The sequence below is a fragment of the Hypanus sabinus genome, chromosome 8 (assembly GCF_030144855.1).
Source record: "Hypanus sabinus isolate sHypSab1 chromosome 8, sHypSab1.hap1, whole genome shotgun sequence".
Taxonomy (NCBI): domain Eukaryota; kingdom Metazoa; phylum Chordata; class Chondrichthyes; order Myliobatiformes; family Dasyatidae; genus Hypanus; species Hypanus sabinus.
The window spans coordinates 142,438,364-142,458,481 of record NC_082713.1 but is presented as its reverse complement, the minus strand read 5'-3'; the positions used below and the strand labels follow the sequence as shown (position 1 = coordinate 142,458,481).

Below are 20,118 nucleotides of genomic sequence, written 5' to 3'. Positions count from 1 at the left end.
TCATCGCAGGTCGCTGACAACCCCTGGCGTTTTTCAGCAAACACCTGCGGCCACCCGAGCTCAAATACAGTGCTTTCGACCGGGAACTGTTGGCGCTCTACCTGGCAATCCGGCATTTCAGGTACTTCCTAGAAAGTCGGCCCTTTACCGCGTTCACGGACCACAAACCGCTTACCTTTGCGTTTACGAAAGCGTCCGACCCCTGGTCATCCCGCCAGCAACGCCACCTGTCCTACATCTCTGAATACACGACGGATGTCCGGCACATCTTGGATAAGGACAATGTCGTGGCGGATGCGCTCTCTCGCCCTACCGTTCATGCCCTTTCCCAAGGGGTAGACTTTGAGGCACTGGCAGAGGCACAGCAGGCAGATGAGGAGATTCCGAGTTACAGAACCGCAGTCTCCGGTTTGCAGCTCCAGGACCTCCCCATAGGCCCGGGTGAGAGGACCCTACTCTGTGACGTCGCCACCGGCCAGCCCCGTCCCGTCGTCCCGACAGCCTGGCGGCGCCGTGTTTTCGACTCCATTCATAACTTGGCGCATCCCTCCACCCGGACGACTGTCCGGATGGTTTCCAGCAGGTTCGTTTGGCACGGACTCCGCAAACAGGTCAGTGAATGGGCCAAAACGTGCATGCACTGCCAGACGGCCAAGGTGCAGCGGCACACCAAAGCCCCACCGCAGCAATTCCATCCCGCCCACCGGCGTTTCGACCACATTCATGTGGATATCGTGGGCCCCCTGCCAGTGTCGCGCAGAGCGCGGCACCTCCTGACTATCGTGGACCGGTTCACAAGATGGCCAGAGGCCAGACACCACCTCCGAATCTTGCACCCGAGCCCTGATCTCCACCTGGATATCTCGCTTTGGTGTACCAGCCCACATTACCTCCGACAGAGGCGCCCAGTTCACCTCCAGCCTGCGGTCAGCTATGGCCAGCCTTTTGGGGACTCAGCTGCACCACACAACTGCCTACCACCCACAGTCGAACGGGCTAGTGGAGCGTTTCCACCGTCACCTGAAGTCGGCCGTCATGGCCCACCTGCGAGTAGCCAACTGGGCGGACGAGCTTCCCTGGGTCCTACTCGGCATCCGCACAGCGCCCAAGGACGACCTGCACGCCTCGTCGGCCGAGTTGGTATACGGCGCGCCCCTGGTCATCCCCAGGGAGTTCCTACCAGCCCCACGGGGGCAAGAGGAAGATCCCGCAGCAGTCTTGGGCAGACTACGCAAGAAGCTCGGTAACCTGGCCCCCATACCCACTTCACAGCACGGGCGGAACCCGACCTGCGTACCCAAGGACCTGCAGAACTGTAAGTTTGTGTTTGTACGAAGGGGCGGGCATCGGCCACCGCTGCAGCGGTCATACGAGGGGCCATTTATGGTGCTCCGGAACAACGGGTCCACGTTCGTGCTGGACGTTGGGGGGAAAGAGGAGGTTTACACGGTGGACCGCATCAAACCGGCCCATGTGGACCTGGCGCAACCGGCCGAGTTTCCGGCACCTTGGCGCAGAGGCCGACCTCCCAAGCAGGTTCCGGCCCAGACTGTGGACATTGGGGGGTGTATCGCCGGTTCTGGGGGGCGGGTTATGTGGCGACCCATTTCCTGGCACATCCAAACCGGCTCACAATTAGATAGCCTACAGGGGTTTGCGAGCACAGAGCTTTGGAGCCTCTGCGCCACGGGGGGCAGGTTGAGGGAGGCTTAAAAGTGAGGCTGAGGATTTTGAATAAAGTTTTTTCTTTCGACTGCAGTTACTGACTCCGTGTCGTAATTTTCACGCTGCATGTAGCACACCGTTACAATGTATCACCACTGCTATTATTCCCAAGACCATGTCAATCATCAGGTACCACTCCAGATGCCCCTGCATGTGGGAATTTCTGCAATGTTTTGGGTACTTTGCTTTTTGTTACTGCTTGATAGTCTCTAACTAGGCCTCTTCAGTCTTCCCCTTTTTCTTTTCCTTTTGACTTGTGTCTGAAATGTTACCTTGCAGAGTTTGCTGCTCCTTATATTATTTTAGCTTTCTCTTTATATGATTTTTTTTAAAAGAAAAAACATTCTAACAACAAAGGGTCCAGGACCCAGATCATTTCCTTTTCACAAATACTGCCTCACCCATTCAGTTTCCAACATTTTCTGTCTTTGTTGACAAGAGCTATTGTATTTCATTTGTAAAGTTTGCTGTATACGTTCATTTGATTTCTCCTCTCGAAATACTCGAGATCATATAATAATATTTTATTAAAAATATTCAGTACTCTGAATACTTTGGCATTGCTTCTTCGTTACAATGCAGAAAATATTGCAAAGAATTCTTTGCCGTGATACTTGAAGACCATTTAATATTTATCTTAAAGATGTTCCAAAACATATTTGAAACTGGACTCCCTGAAGCTGCCCTGTTTCATAATTTTTCCAGCCAAAAAATTATTACATTAAAAGTGGAAGATAATCAAGGACCTTATTAAGGCATGTTCAGAAGCTTTTGAAACCAAATAGTTTCCATGGGAATGGCTCCTGATAATTTGATATAATGTTGTGCATGAGTTGTTAAGGCTGATCTTGTGATCTGCTGTAATGACTACACTGAGCAGAGTGGGTGTTCCTCTCCTTGAGCAAAAAGCAAACATCACGACTGAAATAAGCAGGATTTCAGCAGCCTGCTTTGCCAGATTTCTTACTGTATTTTCTTCAGTTTTGTTTAAATTGCAAGCCTATCTCACATATACCCGAAATATTTAATTTTGTACTCTATTCTCCAGATTTCATAAACTTAGGGGAAAGGGGTAGCTGCAAAAGTAAAACAAAACCCTCTCGGAGGTTATGGTCTTGATTAGTCATGGTATAAATAGAACAACCGTGAAGATGCCTCACCCAAGTGGACGTATCAATGAACATAGAGATTATGGATATTAATTAACATATTAAAATCTGGCCAGGCCCAATCTTGGATCTTTAACAAAGAGTTGACCCTAGTTTAGGATAATGACACCAGCAGTCTGTTAGTGTACGGTAGTTGCCTACAAGAGCTAACTTCTCTTAAAGTGGGTCTGTACGTAATAACTGCACATAGAAGAATATGTTGATGAACATTTTATAAGAGTGTGTGTGCATCAGTATTTATTGAGGGACATTAATATTGGTTCATGTTTGATTTTAATTGTGTATATAATGAGCAGGTTATGACTGACCTAAGGACTCACTTTCAAGGATTCTTCATCTCATATTCTTAATGTTTATTGCTCATTTATTATTATTATTATTCTTTTTACGTTTGCACAATATGCTGGCTTTTGCACATTAGTTGTTTGTCAGTCTTGTTGTTTGCGATCTTCCATTAATTCTATTGTGTTAAATGTATTTCCTGTGAATGCTTGCAAGAAAATGAATCTCAGGGTTTTATATGATGGCATATATGGTGTGCTTTGATAATAAGTTTATTTAAACTTTGATTTGCATTGAAGTATGTTTGCATATATTCCAGTAGTTGGTGTAGTAAATTATATTGATTTATACTAAGTGTACAAACTGGCTTTAACTTACTTTATTCTTGCATTCTACCTGCTTCCACTTTGCAGTCCAATGATACTGATGTAAGTAGAGAGTTTTGGTGGAATAAGTGAATATCAAAAAAAAAATCAAGTTGCAGCCTGAAGTAGCTATTATTTTGCTTTTTATTTTCTGCAACTGATCAATGTCAAGGAAGATGGAGTACAAGGAAGTTCCATGAAAGAAAGCTGGAATAGATCTAAAAGGAAAGGATCCAGGATGACTGAAATGTATCAATTATTTCAATTAAAAAATTGGAATTTCAAATATATACCAAATCACTTCTTTCTATCTGTTCACAATATAGCTCTATATACAGATGTTTCCATGCAGACTGTAGCAGAGTATTTTAGAAGGAGGAAATTTTATTTTATATTAAGTGAGGTCAACAAGTATAGCTATATTTCCAAATATTCTATATGGTTTGTCAACTGGAGTTATACATAGGAGCAGAATTAGGCCACTCAGCCCATCGAATTTGCTGCACCATTCTATCATGTCTGATTTATTATTCTTCTCAACCCCATTCCCCTTCCTTCTCTCCATAACCTTTGACATCCTTACTTTTCAAGAATCTACCAACCTCTGCTTTAAATATACCCACAGCCATTCATGGCAATGCGTTCCACGGATTCACCACCCTCTGGCTAAAGAAATCTCCCCTCATCTCTGATCTAAAGGGAAATCCTTGCATTCGGAGGCTGTGCCCAATGATTCAACTGCTATGTTTAAAAAAACAGCTTTTAGCACAAGAAGGTAGAATTTGGCTTCAGACCGTCTTCAAACTTCCGTTCTCTTTCTTACACACACACACACACACACCATATTACCCCCCTGATTACTTTAAATAGAATAGGCTGAGTTCCAGCAGTTGTGCTGTTTCTTGGTAGCTTGTGTAATTGACAACTACCAATACAATATACAGCGGCTTATTTAAAGGCTGTAGCTCCTTAAACTGCAGGGAAGCTTTAAGAGCAGGCTAGACATGGGTGATAATGGCTGTTGAAACAAAATGATGTATATCTGTTTAGACAAGGAAAGAGTTACACCTCATTGATGCTATGTCATAGATTTAAAGATGATTTTCAAGATTACAAATAAAGCAAAGAATAATTTGAGCAAATTAGAGTAATGCTTTTAACTGACTTAGATTTTCACTTCTCACTTTTCAGTGCAGCGAAATTGAAGGAAGATGTCCCATCAGCTGTGAAGACGATGTGAGTTTCCATCCACCCGTTGTTGAGTCAAATAAAAGATTTTCTTAAATACATTTTGAAAATAACTCAAGAAGCATCTCAAAGCAAACTATGGTTTTTAACTCTTATCATGCAGGGTCTGAACTGTTTCTTAGTGGACAACAATGGATTCATTCTAATCTCCAAGAATGAGGAAGATGTAAGTGCTTTGTTAAAAATGAGGCAGAAAGAATATAAATTAAACATGGTGAGGGGACCAATGTACAATCAGATGAAAGTGGATGGACATGAAAGGATTGGTTAAGGTGTTATTGAGAAGGTAGCCATCTCTTTGAGGATGTAACAATACAGGGAAATAAAGGAGAAGCATTTCAATTTCCAGGTACATTCAATAATGTGCCACATAAAAAGCTATTGCACTAAGTAAGCTTGTGTACAATTGCTAGAGAAGGGTCAATAATAGAAATTAAAGTAGGGGTGAATGGGTCATCTTTGGATTGACAATCAATAAGAATGTGGTACCATAGGGATCAGTGATAGTGACTTCAACTAATTATAATCTGTATTGATAACCTGGATGACAAAAATGAATATGTTAGTTAGTAAGTTGTGAGGAGGATACAAGGACCTTGTGAAGGTAGGTTGGTCAGATGAGTGGAATCTTGAGTGGAAGTTGATAGACTCTAGATCAAGATTGTTTATTGTCATTTCCTGTACACAAGTGTAAAAAGAACAACATATTTGTTACTTTGGATGCACGCGCACGTGTACACGCATACGCACACGCACACACGTCTTGGGTTTCTCCAGCAGATTGTTCGTTCTGGGTGGTACAAAGGAATTCTAATACATAAAACACAAAACATTAGCCTGCACATACAGCAAATAATTAATTGAATGGTACTAATGGAATTTTACCCCTGAGAGGTAAAATTTGAATTGGAAGTAGTGCATAGGTTCCTGAAATGAAGGAGATGATGTACGAAACACGGGATACTGAGAGGGATTGACATGGTGGACTCTACAAGGCAGCTAGAATTTGGGACATAGTTTCTGGAAAACGGGTCACCCATTAGAAAGAATATTAGGAAGAATTTCTTCTCTTAGAGGGTTGTGGACCTTTGCAGAGCTTTAAAGACAAAGTCATTAAATAAACTTGAGGCAGCAATTGGCAGACATATTAAACAACAAAGTCAATCAGACCTGGGGAGAAAGCAGGAAGGTAATGTTCTGAGCAAGGCTGGATCAGCCATGATATTGAATGACAGAGCAGGTTTGAAGGACTGATTGGGTTACTGCTTTTTTCATGTTCTTATGCTCAACCAGTTATTTCAGTGAATTAGGGATTAGCAGCACCACATCTTCCCTATCTAAACACGAGATGATAATCTCCAGCAGAACTCAATTTACAACATAAACAGAGCATAAGAAACTATTCCATGTAGTCATTATAAAGCATTAATTAAAAACTGGAGAAAGTATTGTGCCTTACTGCTTTATACTTGGGGAAAATATCAAGACCTTTGAATTAATGCTTAGGAAATTTACAAGAACAATACAGAAGATGAATAAAGCAGCATGTTTTATTCATCTTCAGTATTGTTCTTGTAAGTGAAAATTGTGTAATTTTTATGGATAGAATATTAATAACAGTGGAAAATCTTTATCTGAATGTGTGTTGACTGTACAGAAGCTTTCATTAGCAGCCTTGAAAAGGTTACTGAAATGTTCTTATCTAAGAAATAAATTCTCTGAGTTATACAAAGAAAAGATGGCTCATTTTAAATGTTGAAAATAATTTGAATACCAATACCCTCCTACCTTCTGAAACTGAGTCACTGCTCACAAATAGCAGCATATAAAACACCGATGCTTGCCAACAAATTGAAAATATGCCCAGCTATATACTGTCAATGAAAAGTAAGATAAATACATTACATCCCATCAGTCTATTCTGAATGATCACCATTGTCACAGAAAGGGGTTTCATCAGTCCTGTCAGTGTGAACTTATTCACCAATAATGTACTCCCATCAATTAGTTACGGTTTTACTAAGATCACTCAGCTCCAGTTCTCATTATCGTCTTGCTACAAATATGCGAAATGAGCTGAATTACAGTACTCAACAAAGGATCTTCAACAGTGCCTCCACAGCTCATAATCTGTAGGCCACTCGAATAGGCATCCTGGTCAGCATGGATGAGTGGGGCTGAAGGGCCTGCTTCTGTGCTGTATAACCATAGGACTCTAAAGGAGCAAGGAAAACAGCCACATGGAAATACACTACACTAACATGGAAGTATAGTGGATTGCTATTTCTTCACAGTCGCCAATAGAAAATGTTTTAATTCCCTGTGAATAGAATGATGGGAATGAATTCATCACTTGGACAGAGCAATTCAAGAACTTCACTTCACTTGTCCAAGGCTAATAAATACTGTCATTGCAAGTTATGCCAGCATTTGAAAAATCAGCTAAAATGCAGTGATGTTTTCCTACAGGAGATTGCAACTCCCTGCCAACAATTGACATAACAATTGTGGACACTCCTTCAGAGATTGAGTAAATGGAGTAAATCCTGTGACGTGTATAAGCATTCTCAATTACTGTTCAATAACTTTGCTAAGTATACCCGCAGAAAAAGAATCTCAGGGTTGTATGTATGACATGTATGTACTCTGATAATAAATTTTACTTTAAACGTTAAACTTTGAGCTTCAACTTTAATTAGTTTAGCACAACTTCATAGGCAGAAAGGCCTGTTCCTGTGCAGTACTAGTCTATTTTCTATGTGATTCCCTCATGTCCTTCATCAAAACTGGTGCAATCCACAAATCAGACATTCGGGAATCCCACAAATCCACTTTGAAATATGAAAGAAATATGGCATTGATAATGCAAGCACTTAACCTACTTCACATGTTTATTAATAATTCTATTAAATATTGCAAACATCCAACCTTAATGCCCTAGAATATGTTTATTTGTTTGAAAAAGGAATTTCTTTAACATTTCTGTTGACAGTGAAAGAATGTGGAAACATATCTCTGTGTCATTTATAAGGAAACTAACTGAATAAAACTTTTAAGCAAGGATAATTAGACTTGCAAAGATTTTCCTAAGGGTCATCAGTCCTTCTGATGACTGAATAGAAATTAACTGCTACCATAGGAACACATCAACTATTTGTCACACATGTGCGAAACAGTTGATGTGTATATCATAAAACATGTAAATTAGGATCTTTGCCTCTCACACATCCAGTCAATCTAACTTTAAAGAAGCAAAATGAGGAATATCTAATTGGTGGTTACCATGGTAATGCAGCTATGTGTGATAAACTGCAATTGCACAGAATTAGTAGCTTCTTCAGTCAAAGCCTTCATTTATGCCTGATAACTCTTTCAAAAGCAGTGCAGTAACAGCACTGAACATGTATTCTTATTCCCAAATGTGTTATTAACAGCCAAGTCTGTAATTCTTCCTTGCATCCCACCACACTAAAAATATTCCTATGATGTACATATAATTCTGTAGTAGTAATTCTAATTCAATACAATTATACCAAAAAGATTCCACGGTAAATTTAATGTGGTACAGAGTTATGCTGACCAACATTTGGTGCTGAAACTCCCTGAGGCTTCCAAACTTGTCCACAGCACATGTGCACATTTCTTATGTGCACTGTATAAGAAAGGAGAGACAGAAGAAAATTAAAAAACTACAAATCAGCTAATCTGACATCTGGTGTTGGCAAAATGCTCATGGAAATGATATCAAAACACTTGAGATCCATAATATGATGTGACAAAACCAATGTGATTCCATAGACACGGAGATGAAGGAAGGATGGGGGTGGGGTAAGGCTCAGACCAGTCCAGATTTTCAGAAGACAGTTGATTTTTATTGGGTTTGGCAGTAACATTTCATATTATATCCTGTCATCCCAGCAATCAGCCTGCTAAATCTTTATTGTACTCCCTTCATGGCAAGCATATCTTTCCTCAGATAACAAAGCCAAAACTACACACAAAACTCCTAGATGGACTGTTGAAAGACAGCAAGACTTCCATGTTTCTGTATTCGAATCCATCGGCATTGAATGCCCTTGTAATATTTGCCTTCCTAAATGCTTGCTGCACCTTGCTTTTGGAGATTGATATACAAGGACACCAAGATTCCGTTGCTCCTTCCCTTAACCCAATCTCTCACCATTCAGATAATAATTTCAGCTTTTGTTTATAGAACTGCGGTGGATAATCTCACCTTTATTCATGTTAAACTACATTTGCCATGTATCTGCGCAATCATTCAACTTGTCTAAATCACATTGGAGTTTCTTTGCACTCTCTTCACATCATACTATACGTTCCTCCCACCTCCCTGGAAAGTTTTGGACATAGGAACTAAATGTAAATTAATAACTATATGTGAAGTTTACAAGTGACATAATCCTATTAATGCTTTGATGCACCATCAATAACTCTTGGAGACTTAAAGTGAACGATAGGCTCTGAGAGTTATTGATGGTGCATCGATTTTATTAACAGCAAAAGGGAGCACGACATCTTGAAGACTGAGTGAGTGCCCCAATCGCCTTTATACAGGGGTCTGTGGGAGGAGCTGCAGGAGCAGTCAGCAGGGGGCGTGTCCAGACAGGCACACGTAGTTCACCACATGCTTTTCAAGGACTGCAATAAAATACAACCAGAGAGGCTGCTGTCTCACAGCTCCAGCAACCCAGTACAATCCTAACCTGTGGTGCTGTTTGTTAGGAGTTTGCATGCTCTCCCTGTAACCCCGTGGGTTTCCTCCAGATGTCCTGAATTCTTCATACATCACAAAGATATGCAGATGGTAGCTTAATTAGTCACTATGCAATTGGCCCGAGACTATAGGTGGGTGGTAGAATCTGTGGGGAGATTAAAAAACGGGAATAATATAAGATTACTGTTGATAGGTGATTGCCAATGCACACTTGGTAGGCTGAAGAGCCAGTATTTGCCCCACTATCAACATTAAATGTAATGGTTTGTCATTTCCAGTCTTCTTCTTTCCTCCATTTTTAAATGATGCGATGACTTTGCAGCCTCAAACCTGTAGGAACTGATTCAGAGTCTTATGAATTTTGAAAGATGACCATCAATATGTCCACTATTTCTTTGGAACTTCCTTTGGTATTCTGAGATGTAGATTATTAGGCTCCTGGGATTTGCCAGCCTGCAACCCCATCAATTCCATGGAGACTCTTTCTTTACCAATCCTGATTTCCTTCAATTTGTTATTCTAGACCTTTAAGTTAATAACATACCCAGTCATATGTTTTACTTAAATTGTGCCAAATGAAATGATACTAATTACACTAGGGCATCATTTAACTCTCAACACTCCTCATCATAATCTCAGGATCTCTAGAGGGCTTTTTCATGCTTTCAAGGCAGAGATGGAAAGATTTTAGAGGAAGGGAATCAAAGGATATGGCAATCAGCCAGAAATGCAGATGGAGACCAGGGCTGGGCACGGTTTTTTTGAATGGTAGGCCAGGTGTGAAATGTTATACCACCTGTTCCCAGTTGAAGTTCTAAAATGAAGCATCATAGTGAATAGATTAAAGTGTATCAACTCAATATCCACTGGAGACAGTTGGAGCATATGAATCATGATGTCAATCAACGCGGTCGAAATTGGAATTGAAATTAGTGTATTATTTGTCACATCTACTCAGACACAGTGAAAAGCTTGTCTTGCATTTTGTTCATACAGATCAGACCATTACACAGTGCAATGAGATAGCAACAACTGTAGGTAAACAACAACTGAATGCAGAATGAAGTGCAGAGAAAGTACTGTGAAGGTAGATAATAAGGTACAATAACATAACAAAGTAGATTGTGAAGTCAATAGTCCATCTTATCTTACTAGGTTAGCAGTAAGATTCAGTAGTCTTATAGCAGCAGAGTAGAAGCTATCCTTGAGTCTGATGGTACATGCTTTCAGGCTGTTATATTATTGGCTGATGGGCAACCTGATGGAGGTACATAAAGTTATGAGGTACACAGAAGAGACTGATAGTCGGAAAGAAATCTGTCCCAAAACTTACTGACAGTGGAGGTGGCGGAAGCAGAAGATATGATAGCAACATCTCAAATTCCAAGGAGCACACATCAGACACAACCTCTCATGCTCCCAGAACACACCCTATACAATCTGAAAAGTTTGCCAATGCCTCTACTTTCTGAGGAGGCTGATGAGAGTCGGAATCAGATTTAATATCACTGGCATATGTCATGAAAGTTGTAGTTTTGCTGCAGCAGTAGATTGCAATAAATAACAATAAGAAGTATATATTAAAATAAATATTGCATTAAATAAGTAGTTCAAAAAGTGAGGAAAAAGTACTGAGCTGGAGCTCATGGGTTCATTGTCCATTCAGCAATCTGATGGTGAAGGGAAAGAAGCTGGTCCTGAAATGTTCAGTGTGTGTCTTCAGGTTCCTGCACCTCCACCTTGATGGTAGCAATGAGAAGAGGACATGTCCTGGGTGATGGAGGTCCTCAGTGAAGGATCGCACCTTTTAGAGGTATTGCCTTTTGAAAGTGTCCTCAATGCTGGGGAAGCTAGTGACTGTGATGGAACTGGCTGAGTTTACAACTTTCTGCAACTTTTTCCACTCCTGTGCAGTTGCCCCTCCATACCAGATAGTGATGCAACCAGTTAGAGTGCTCTACACAGTACATCTGTAGAAATTCGCAAGTGTCTTTGGTGACATACCAGTTCTCCTCAAACTCCTAATGAAAATATAGCCACTGCTGTGCCTTCTTTGTAATTTCATTAATATATTGTACTTAAAGACTCCTTTTTCATAACATTGACCAATTGCTATCCATAACTCACTCCTCTTTATCTCTAGTTTAGGGACCAACAGCTGTTGTGTCATTGTCTGTGATATACTAGCCACACAATCGTGGGTGTGGGGAGAGTAGAGCAGTGGGTCAAGCACACATCCTTTCAGGGGTGCCAGTGCTGATTATCAGTGAGCAGTAAATGTTATTTCTGATCTACACAGACTGTGGTCTCCCAGTGAGGGAGTCAAGGATCCATTTGCAGAAGGGGGTACAAAAAGCTGGACTAGACACACCTATACTCATATCCTTCTACAAAATGCACAGTAGAGAGTATCCTAACATGCTACATCACTACATGGTACAGAAACTGCAATGCAGCAGAGAGGAAGGCTCTACGAAAGGTAGTCAAAACTGCCCAATGCATCACAGGCACCACCTACCCACTATCAAGGACATGTATACAAAAGGTGCTACAAAAAGGCCAGTAACATCATAAAGGATACCATCCAACCTGCTAACGTACTCTTTGTCCCATTCCCATCAGGGAGAAGGCTAGGTAGCATCCCCGCCAGGACCACCAAAATTCAAAATTCAAAGTAAATTTATTATAAAAGTACATATATATCACCATATACAACCCTGAGATTTTTTTTTCTTGCAGGCATGCTCATTAACTCCAAGAAACATAAAAGAATCAATGAAAGACTGCAACCGACAAGATGGACAAGCAACAACAACCAAACTTAAAAATAATTACTTACCCTAAACAGTAAGGCTGATCAACACCCCCACCACCAGTACTTTATCATTCCCCGTCAGAGTCACCTTAAGTACAGGCATTTCTGTGCCTAGTGTCACTTTATGGGCATAGAATCAATCTATATATATATGCAATCTATGTACTCTTTCATTCTCCTTTACATTTTGTGTACCAGAAATGACATTAAACAATCTTGAATCTTGAAGGGAAATTGAGGCAGCACATGAATAGACAAAGAATAGAGGGATAAGGACCATTTGAAGGTAGATAGAGTTTGACATCATGGTCAGCACAGTCATGATGAGCTGATAGGCCTATTCGTGTGCTTGTTTTTGTTCTGCGTTCTATGACAATTAGTTAAACAATTTAAATATATATTTCATACTTGCAGCAAATTATCACAAGGTATTCCACTGAAATGTCATTAAACGGAATTTGATATATGCCATATAAATAAATATCAGACTAAATTTTTGTATGGGGAAGTAGGTTTTAAGGAGTGCCTCAAAGAATCAAAAAAAGGTAAAAAGATAGGAAGGTATTGGGGGAGAACTCCATAATTTAGGACCTTGGTAGTTAAGGTATAGCTGTCGATAGTTGAGCATTTAAATTGAGCAGTGATGAGGCCCCTATACTCAAATGATCCCCTTGTTCATTCTCTCTTTCGATGGAGAGAGAGAGCCTGTTGGTCCTTGACATGGGGGCCTTAGAGAAGCGACGTGGAAGATTGTAACATCGAAACGGTGAGTTGCTGGTCTCCACTCTCGTTGTTGCTGGAGAGAGAGAGGCCGTCTGAAATACTGAAGTGCTGGTTTGCGAACTGTAGTTTAATAGACAGGATCAATGGAATCTTTGGTGCTTTGGTGCAATGGGGTCTGGGTGAACATGCTTTTTCTGCCATGTGTGGGAGTGGGGGACAGTCCAAGCTTTTGCTGCTGCTTGTGCTTGGGGGGGTGGGGTAAGGGGTACTTCAGGGCTTTGATGTTTCTATCGTTCTATGGGATTTCTTTGTTTCATGGATGACTGTGAAGAGAAAGAATTTCAGGATGTATACTATGTACATACATAAGTCACGAACAAGAGCAAATCTGCAGATGCTAGATATCCGAGCAACACACACAAAATGCTGGAGGAACTCAGCAGGCCGGGCAGCATCAACAGAAAAGAGTACAGTTGACGTTTTGGCCCAAAATTTTTGCCGCCTGACCTGCTGAGTTACTCCAGCATTTTATGTGTGTTGCTCTGATATTAACTGTACTTTGAAACTTTTTGAGTTCAATATATATATATATATATATATATATATATATATCTCAAAGGGTTATAGAGTTAGAGGGGATTACAAAATGGACAAGATTATGAAGGGATTTGATCATAACAATCAGAATGTAAATCAGAAGACCTACTTAGCAAGGAGCCTGTGCAACTGAGTGCACTGGGGATGATGAGTGTCAGTTGAGGGATATAAGCAGCAGAGTTTTGTATAACTTCAGATTTACAAGGCTGTAAGGAAGGATGAAGACAGGAGTCAATTGAAATAACCAAGTTTTGAGATAATGATGGGTAGGATGAGGATTTTAGCAACAGATTTGCTAATTTCGTAATTTTCTAATTTCTTTCCTTTCACATTCAGACAGGAAAGTTCCTGGGAGAAGTGGATGGATCAATAATGACACAACTGGTAAACATGGGAATGTTCAATGAGTAAGATATTGTTTTCTAATCTTTGTTGCGATGATTGAGATTTAGATTTAGTTGTGTACCTGATGGGAATGAAGTTTCACTGAATCCGAGAGCTCTCAAGTAATAATTTGCTGAAAGGGTAGGGACAGAACAGGTAGCTGTACTGAAGCCTAGCACAGCCTTCTTAATAAATCTGCTAATGTGCCAGTTTCTTTAATCCTCTGGCACATTTACAGTACCTCTCTATAATTCTTGAAAAGCATTTCAATTAGGGACAATTTGGAATTTTCTCTGGTGCAACTTCTCTAAAGTATTCCAAGCCCAGAAATTTAACTTTTGCAAAACTGCAATAAACTGTCTTGATTTCTTTTACCTACACAAACTGTTTTACTAAACTACCCTCCCCTGTACCTCCACTTCCAGTAGTTAGTACTCAAAGACTCCTTTTTCATAACATAGACCAATTATTATCTCTAACTTACTCTTCTTTATCTCTAGTTTAGGGGCTTACATTCAACTTGGCTCCTAATGAGCCTTGTACTTGCATCTTCCTCTCATTTTTTCTTGTGGGCTGGTCCTGCAAAACCTAACCTACTTCCTTGGCCACAAATGGAGACCATCATACAGTACCTCCACGTCCATACATCAAATAGTGAGATCAGGATGCAAGCTAGACAGGTTGTAATGTGCAAACATTTTGTCCCAGACAACATCTTTGGCAGAAACAGAACCTGAGGAGAGATTTTACCTATTTTTAGTTGTCCCTTATGTTCTGATGCATTAAAAAATAATTGAAGTACTTAAAAAATAGCATAAAGCTTATTATTATAAATTGCTGCATATTTTGAAGGCCTGGAATCCTAGGATCCCAAATTAATTCAGCTGATTTTTCAGGTTAAACCCAAGACTGAGTGGACAATTCAATTCAGACTGTTCCTCCTCTCCAACAACTTCACCCACCCAATCTTACTCCTCTCATTTCTGTTGAAGTTATGACAGAAAAAGGAGACATCTGTCACCCATGGTGAGTGGGCAGAGAGGTTTCTGTTCCCTTTTCTGTCATAAGTCCCAGTCTGAGAGTTCTGAACAAAAAATAAAATAAAATAATTAATACAAAATAATGTAAAATATTAGTAAACTTTATCCTGCCACATCAAATTGGAAATTACCTTGATATATGAATCAGAGGATTTAGAAAGGCAACTGACATTCAGAGCTTTAAGTGTACAATTATTACCAACTGGTGAATGCTGTTAGGTTTTCCCATCAAAGCCCACCCACCTGCTCATTCCTAAGAAATATTGAAGAATAATGATAGAGAATAGAAGTGAGCAGCATTTCTTATTATTTTTGTTTTATTCATCATTTGATTTTTATATTTATGACTTTCTCCTAATCTGTATTGATTTATTGTGAGACTACAATGGTCATAATTGTTTATAATGGCATGTTTCTAGGCTAAGTTGACAGAGTGATCTAGACAGATGACTTACCTGCTATCTGCTGCAACTACCAGCCAGACAGGTTTAAGTGCGATCTGCTGTGGGTATTATCTCACAAGCCTTACTGAAATTTGTCACAAATTTTGCCTAAACATGCTTCACTATCAGCCAGCTGTCAGCAGTTTTGCATGGCCAATTATCTCAGACGTCAGCTAGGTTTTTCTTTTTTGTCAGAAGACTGAAAGTTCCAAACAAAAAATAAAATAATGAATACAAAATAATGTGAAATATTAATAAACTTTATCCTGCCACATCAAATTGGAAATGATCTCAATGTTCCAATCAGAGGATTTATAATATTCTAAGTTTCACTGGAAGTGTAAACAAAATTAACAGTTGGTTTGGTTGTTAGACTGTGGGTTAATAACTAAACCTGTCCTTATCATAGGGTGAAACTTTATGATTATCAAGCTATGTGCAAAACACATACCAACCACCACAGTGGATCAGAGCCAATGCTTAGTGTGAGTATGCAAGTAATCTCAAATTCATCAGAAATTGTTTATTCCAGAGTCATTTATTTGTTTCTGAAGTTTAAGCAAAAAATACTGACTGACACTACAATGCAGTACTGAAGGAATAGGTTTAAGGTTAATGGTGGAAGTGTTTTCTTTCACATGAGATGTTAAACTGAGGCTCTTTCTGATTTTGAGTTCCAGAGCTGATCCACTATTTAAATTTTGATCATCATTACTGCAACAGATTTATATAACCATTATCATGTTATTAGCAGTTTGTTGTGAGCAATGTGATTGCTATGTTTCCTGCATTGCAACTGTAATTCAAAAGTATCCAGTTGCCTGTAAAACTGTATGATATATTCTAGGCAGGATAGGAAAGGCTCTATAAATAAAAGTCTTATGTTGAAAAATCCCTGCCACTTTAAATAACCTGTCTCTCTGTTTGCAACAATTTGGGTAGCAGTGTAGACAGCATCCCACACAGTCAGTGAATAATTCATTCCAACAGCACTGTTTTGTCATTTACCCTGTGCCACAAAAGAAGGCATTGTGATAGTAGGACTATGGGTGGAATTCTTCAGTCCTGGTAGCACCGGACCAGACGTTCATGGTGCCAGAGAAGGATGCAGGAGAATCAACAATATACACTCAGTGGCACTTTATTAGGTACAGGAGTGGAACCCACTCCTTCTGCCGCTGTAGCCCATGCACTTCAAGGTTTGTTGGGCATGCAGAGATGCGTCGTTTAGCTGTCACCTTCTTGTCAGTGTGAACCAGTCTGGCCATTCTCCTTTGACCGCTCTCATTAACAAGGTGTTTTTGCCCACAGAACAGCTGCTCACTGGATTTTTTTTTTGTGGAACACAGCAGGCCAGGCAGCATCTATAGGAAGAAGTACAGTCGACGTTTCAGGCCGAGACCCTTCGTCAAGACTTACTGAAAGAAGAGATAGTAAGAGATATGAAAGTGAGAAGGGGAGGGGGAGATCCAAAAATGATAGAAGACAGGAGGGGGAGGGATGAAGCTAAGAGCTGGGAATTTGATTGGCAAAAGGGATACAGAGCTGGAGAAGGGAAAGGATCATGGGACGGGAGGTCTAGGGAGAAAGAAAGGGGAAGGGGAGCACCAGAGGGAGATGGAGAACAGGCGATGGGCAGAGAGAGAAAAAGGAGGGGGGGAAATGAATAAAGCAGGGATGGGGTAAGAATCATCTAACTTCCATTAATGCCCCTCCACCCCATCTTACCCCATCCCTGCTTTATTCATTCCCCCTCCTTTTTTTTTCTCTCTTCCGCCCCATGATCCTTTCCTTTCTCCAGCGAGGTATCCCTTTTGCCAATCACCTTTCTGGCTCTCAGCTTCACCCCACCCCCTCTGGTCTTCTCCTATCATTTCGCATTTTCCCCTCTCCCTCCTACTTTCAAATCTCTTACTATCTTTCCTTTCAGTTAGTCCTGACGAAGGGTCTCGGCCCGAAACGTCGACAGTGCTTCTTCCTATAGATGCTGCGCGGCCTGCTGTGTTCCACCAGCATTGTGTGTGTTGTTGCTTGAACTTCCAGCATCTGCAGATTTCCTCGTGTTCGCTGACTTTGGCCTATTTTATTATGTGCCTCCTTGTACCCTGAAACTTCATCCTCACTTTGGACTCCAATGTCTTCCCAACCACTGAAGTCAGGCTCACTGGCCTATAACTGTTTTATGCCTGCCTTCTTAAAAGGTGGAGCGATACTTGCAATGTTCCAGTCCTCCGGATCTGTAAAATCTGCAGATTTTACTTGATAATTATTACACTTTCATTCATACTTCCTCCATAATTTATTTACTCTACTTTTTATATATAAAGCAATTTTGTAGATGGATGAAATTGTTTAATAACAATCTAATTTGTCCTTTGGTTTTCTCTTCAGCCCTTATACATTTTTCTTGCTGCTCTGAAATGGTTCCTGAACAACTTATTCATGTATGTACACAATATACTAGAACCAAATGTGGGTGTGGGATATCTTTCAGAACTGTTATGCACTCAATTTTATTAAAATATAAAACAATCTCTACAGATTGAAAAGGGACCCTGTTTTCATGAATTATTTGTCAAACATTTGTAATTTGTAAACCGAACCTGTAACCATACTATAATGTGGACTCTGTAAGGCATGGCATTATATTGGTTTTATTTGATGCTACAATGAGCATAATAATAAACATTTCTTTCAATTTTTCTTCTGCCCATGCACCAAACGTTATCGAATATTTTATTAATATTCTAGTGTTCTGTATAAATTTTTGTTGCTTTACATAGCAGCGTCCTCACTCAGAGATGTTTGTAAGAATACAAGTGCATTAAATGCTACTTAATGTGCAGCAGGTTCTCGAATAAGCTGCTGGTAGATTTAATAAGGCCAGCAGACCTGTGAAAGTTTTCACTTTGTTGATTGCATTACAGCACAGGAAATGGCACTCCATATTACGTGTGCAGAACAAGCCAAATGCTGTGTGCAGGTCAGGCATAAGTTATTACACCTGGAAGTTGATACCCACTTATTTTGTCCAAAAATAAAATTAACAGAGGTGCTATTGTGGCACTTGATCATCAGACTACGTACTGTTAAGGAACTTCAAGCTGCTTATTTTAAAGTATTTTGTTTATCCTGTCACTCATCAGCCCGTAAGCTCCCACAAGCTTATGTTATGGGTGGCAAGGTAGCATAGAAGCTAATGTAACGCTATTACAGTACCAGTGAGCCAGGTTCAATTCTCACCATTGCCTGTAAGGAGTTTGTACGTTCTCCCTGTGGTGCTCCAGCTTCCTCCCACATTCCATAGAAGTGCAGGTTAGTAGGTTAATTGGGCACATGGGTGTAATTGGGTGCTGTGGGCTTATTGGGCCAGGACCCATTCCTGTGCTGTGCCTTGATGCACCATCAATAACTCTCTCTGAGATGTGAAGGCGAGATATTGGCTTTTATTGACTGGAAGAAAGAACAAGCAGTCGTTGACCACCATACTACATCCTGGAGACTGAGGGCTGGGCTCAGGCCTCAATCGCCTTTATACCGGGGTCTGTGGGAGGAGCCACAGGAGCAGTCAGCAGGGGGCATGTCCAGACAGGTATATGTAGTTCACCACATGCCTATAAATAAATAAATAATCAAGTAAGATGAGCAGGTGTTAAAAGGAAGAGAGAAAAAAACTGCCATCCTAATTCAGTGTAGCCCACATGCAAGTCCACACTAAAAATGCCTCCAGGTCAATTGAGAATGGACGGTAACCAATTAGTTTCCAATGTTGCCCACATTTCTAACATAAAAATGTAAACAGATATTGAAGTGAAAAGATAAGCGTAATATCTGTAGTTAAGTCCATGTTAGTGAAATGAGATCTGGGCTGGTGGTGCTCATGGTATTGTTTGAAGACAGCAACCGTTCCTAAAATGCACATAAACATGAGTAAAATGAAGTTTTATCACCTCTGATTATTCCTTTGAGTCAGAGTTGTTGTAGATCCCATCTCACAACTTTCTCCACATTTATGGTAATGAGGATTAGGATACCAATCGCTTCTTCAAAGCATTTAATACCTGTTTCAGGCAAGTGCTCTGGACGTTTGGGAATTACTGGCTACCATGAGAACACCTGCAGAAGACAGCAAGGAATTACAGTTGGAAGTTGTCCCATGACTCTAAGATTTTGCCCTAAAATAGGTGGAAAAAAACAATCAATTTGCAGTAATTTTCAAAATGGTGAATAGGGGAAGATGTAAAGGTGGATTAGTAGAAGGTTGCTTGATGGCAGCCCATGACCATGAAACACTTCCTCTTTAAGTAAATGACTTACCATTCTTACATATGTGCAGACAAGTGAATCACTGGAACATAAGAAAATCACTGCCTCAGATTTAAGATGCAAGATTCAAGATTGTTTAATGCCATTTCCAGTGCACAAGTGTAAAAGAGAACAAGATAAATGTACTCCAGATCTCATGCAGCACAAAAATACACATTAAGATAAACACAATAATAATAATCAATACAGTGAAAATAAATACATAGCTAGCTTTTATACACAGATTGATGGTTATGTCCATAAAGTGACACTAGGCTGTGCATAAG

The 20,118-nt window shown here is 40.3% G+C and overlaps 1 protein-coding gene across 1 annotated transcript in view; it reads left to right on the top strand.

Annotated features, from left to right (window-relative positions):
• The window catches only part of LOC132397679 (voltage-dependent calcium channel subunit alpha-2/delta-4-like), a 341,368-nt gene that overhangs the window by 255,341 nt on the left and 65,909 nt on the right, over positions 1-20,118 (top strand). Inside the window, exons 27-31 of the mRNA XM_059976447.1 lie at positions 4,733-4,777; positions 4,893-4,955; positions 13,996-14,066; positions 15,936-16,011; positions 17,918-17,970. Coding sequence (XP_059832430.1) covers positions 4,733-4,777; positions 4,893-4,955; positions 13,996-14,066; positions 15,936-16,011; positions 17,918-17,970 — 308 coding nt within the window. The remainder of the gene's footprint in view (positions 1-4,732; positions 4,778-4,892; positions 4,956-13,995; positions 14,067-15,935; positions 16,012-17,917; positions 17,971-20,118) is intronic.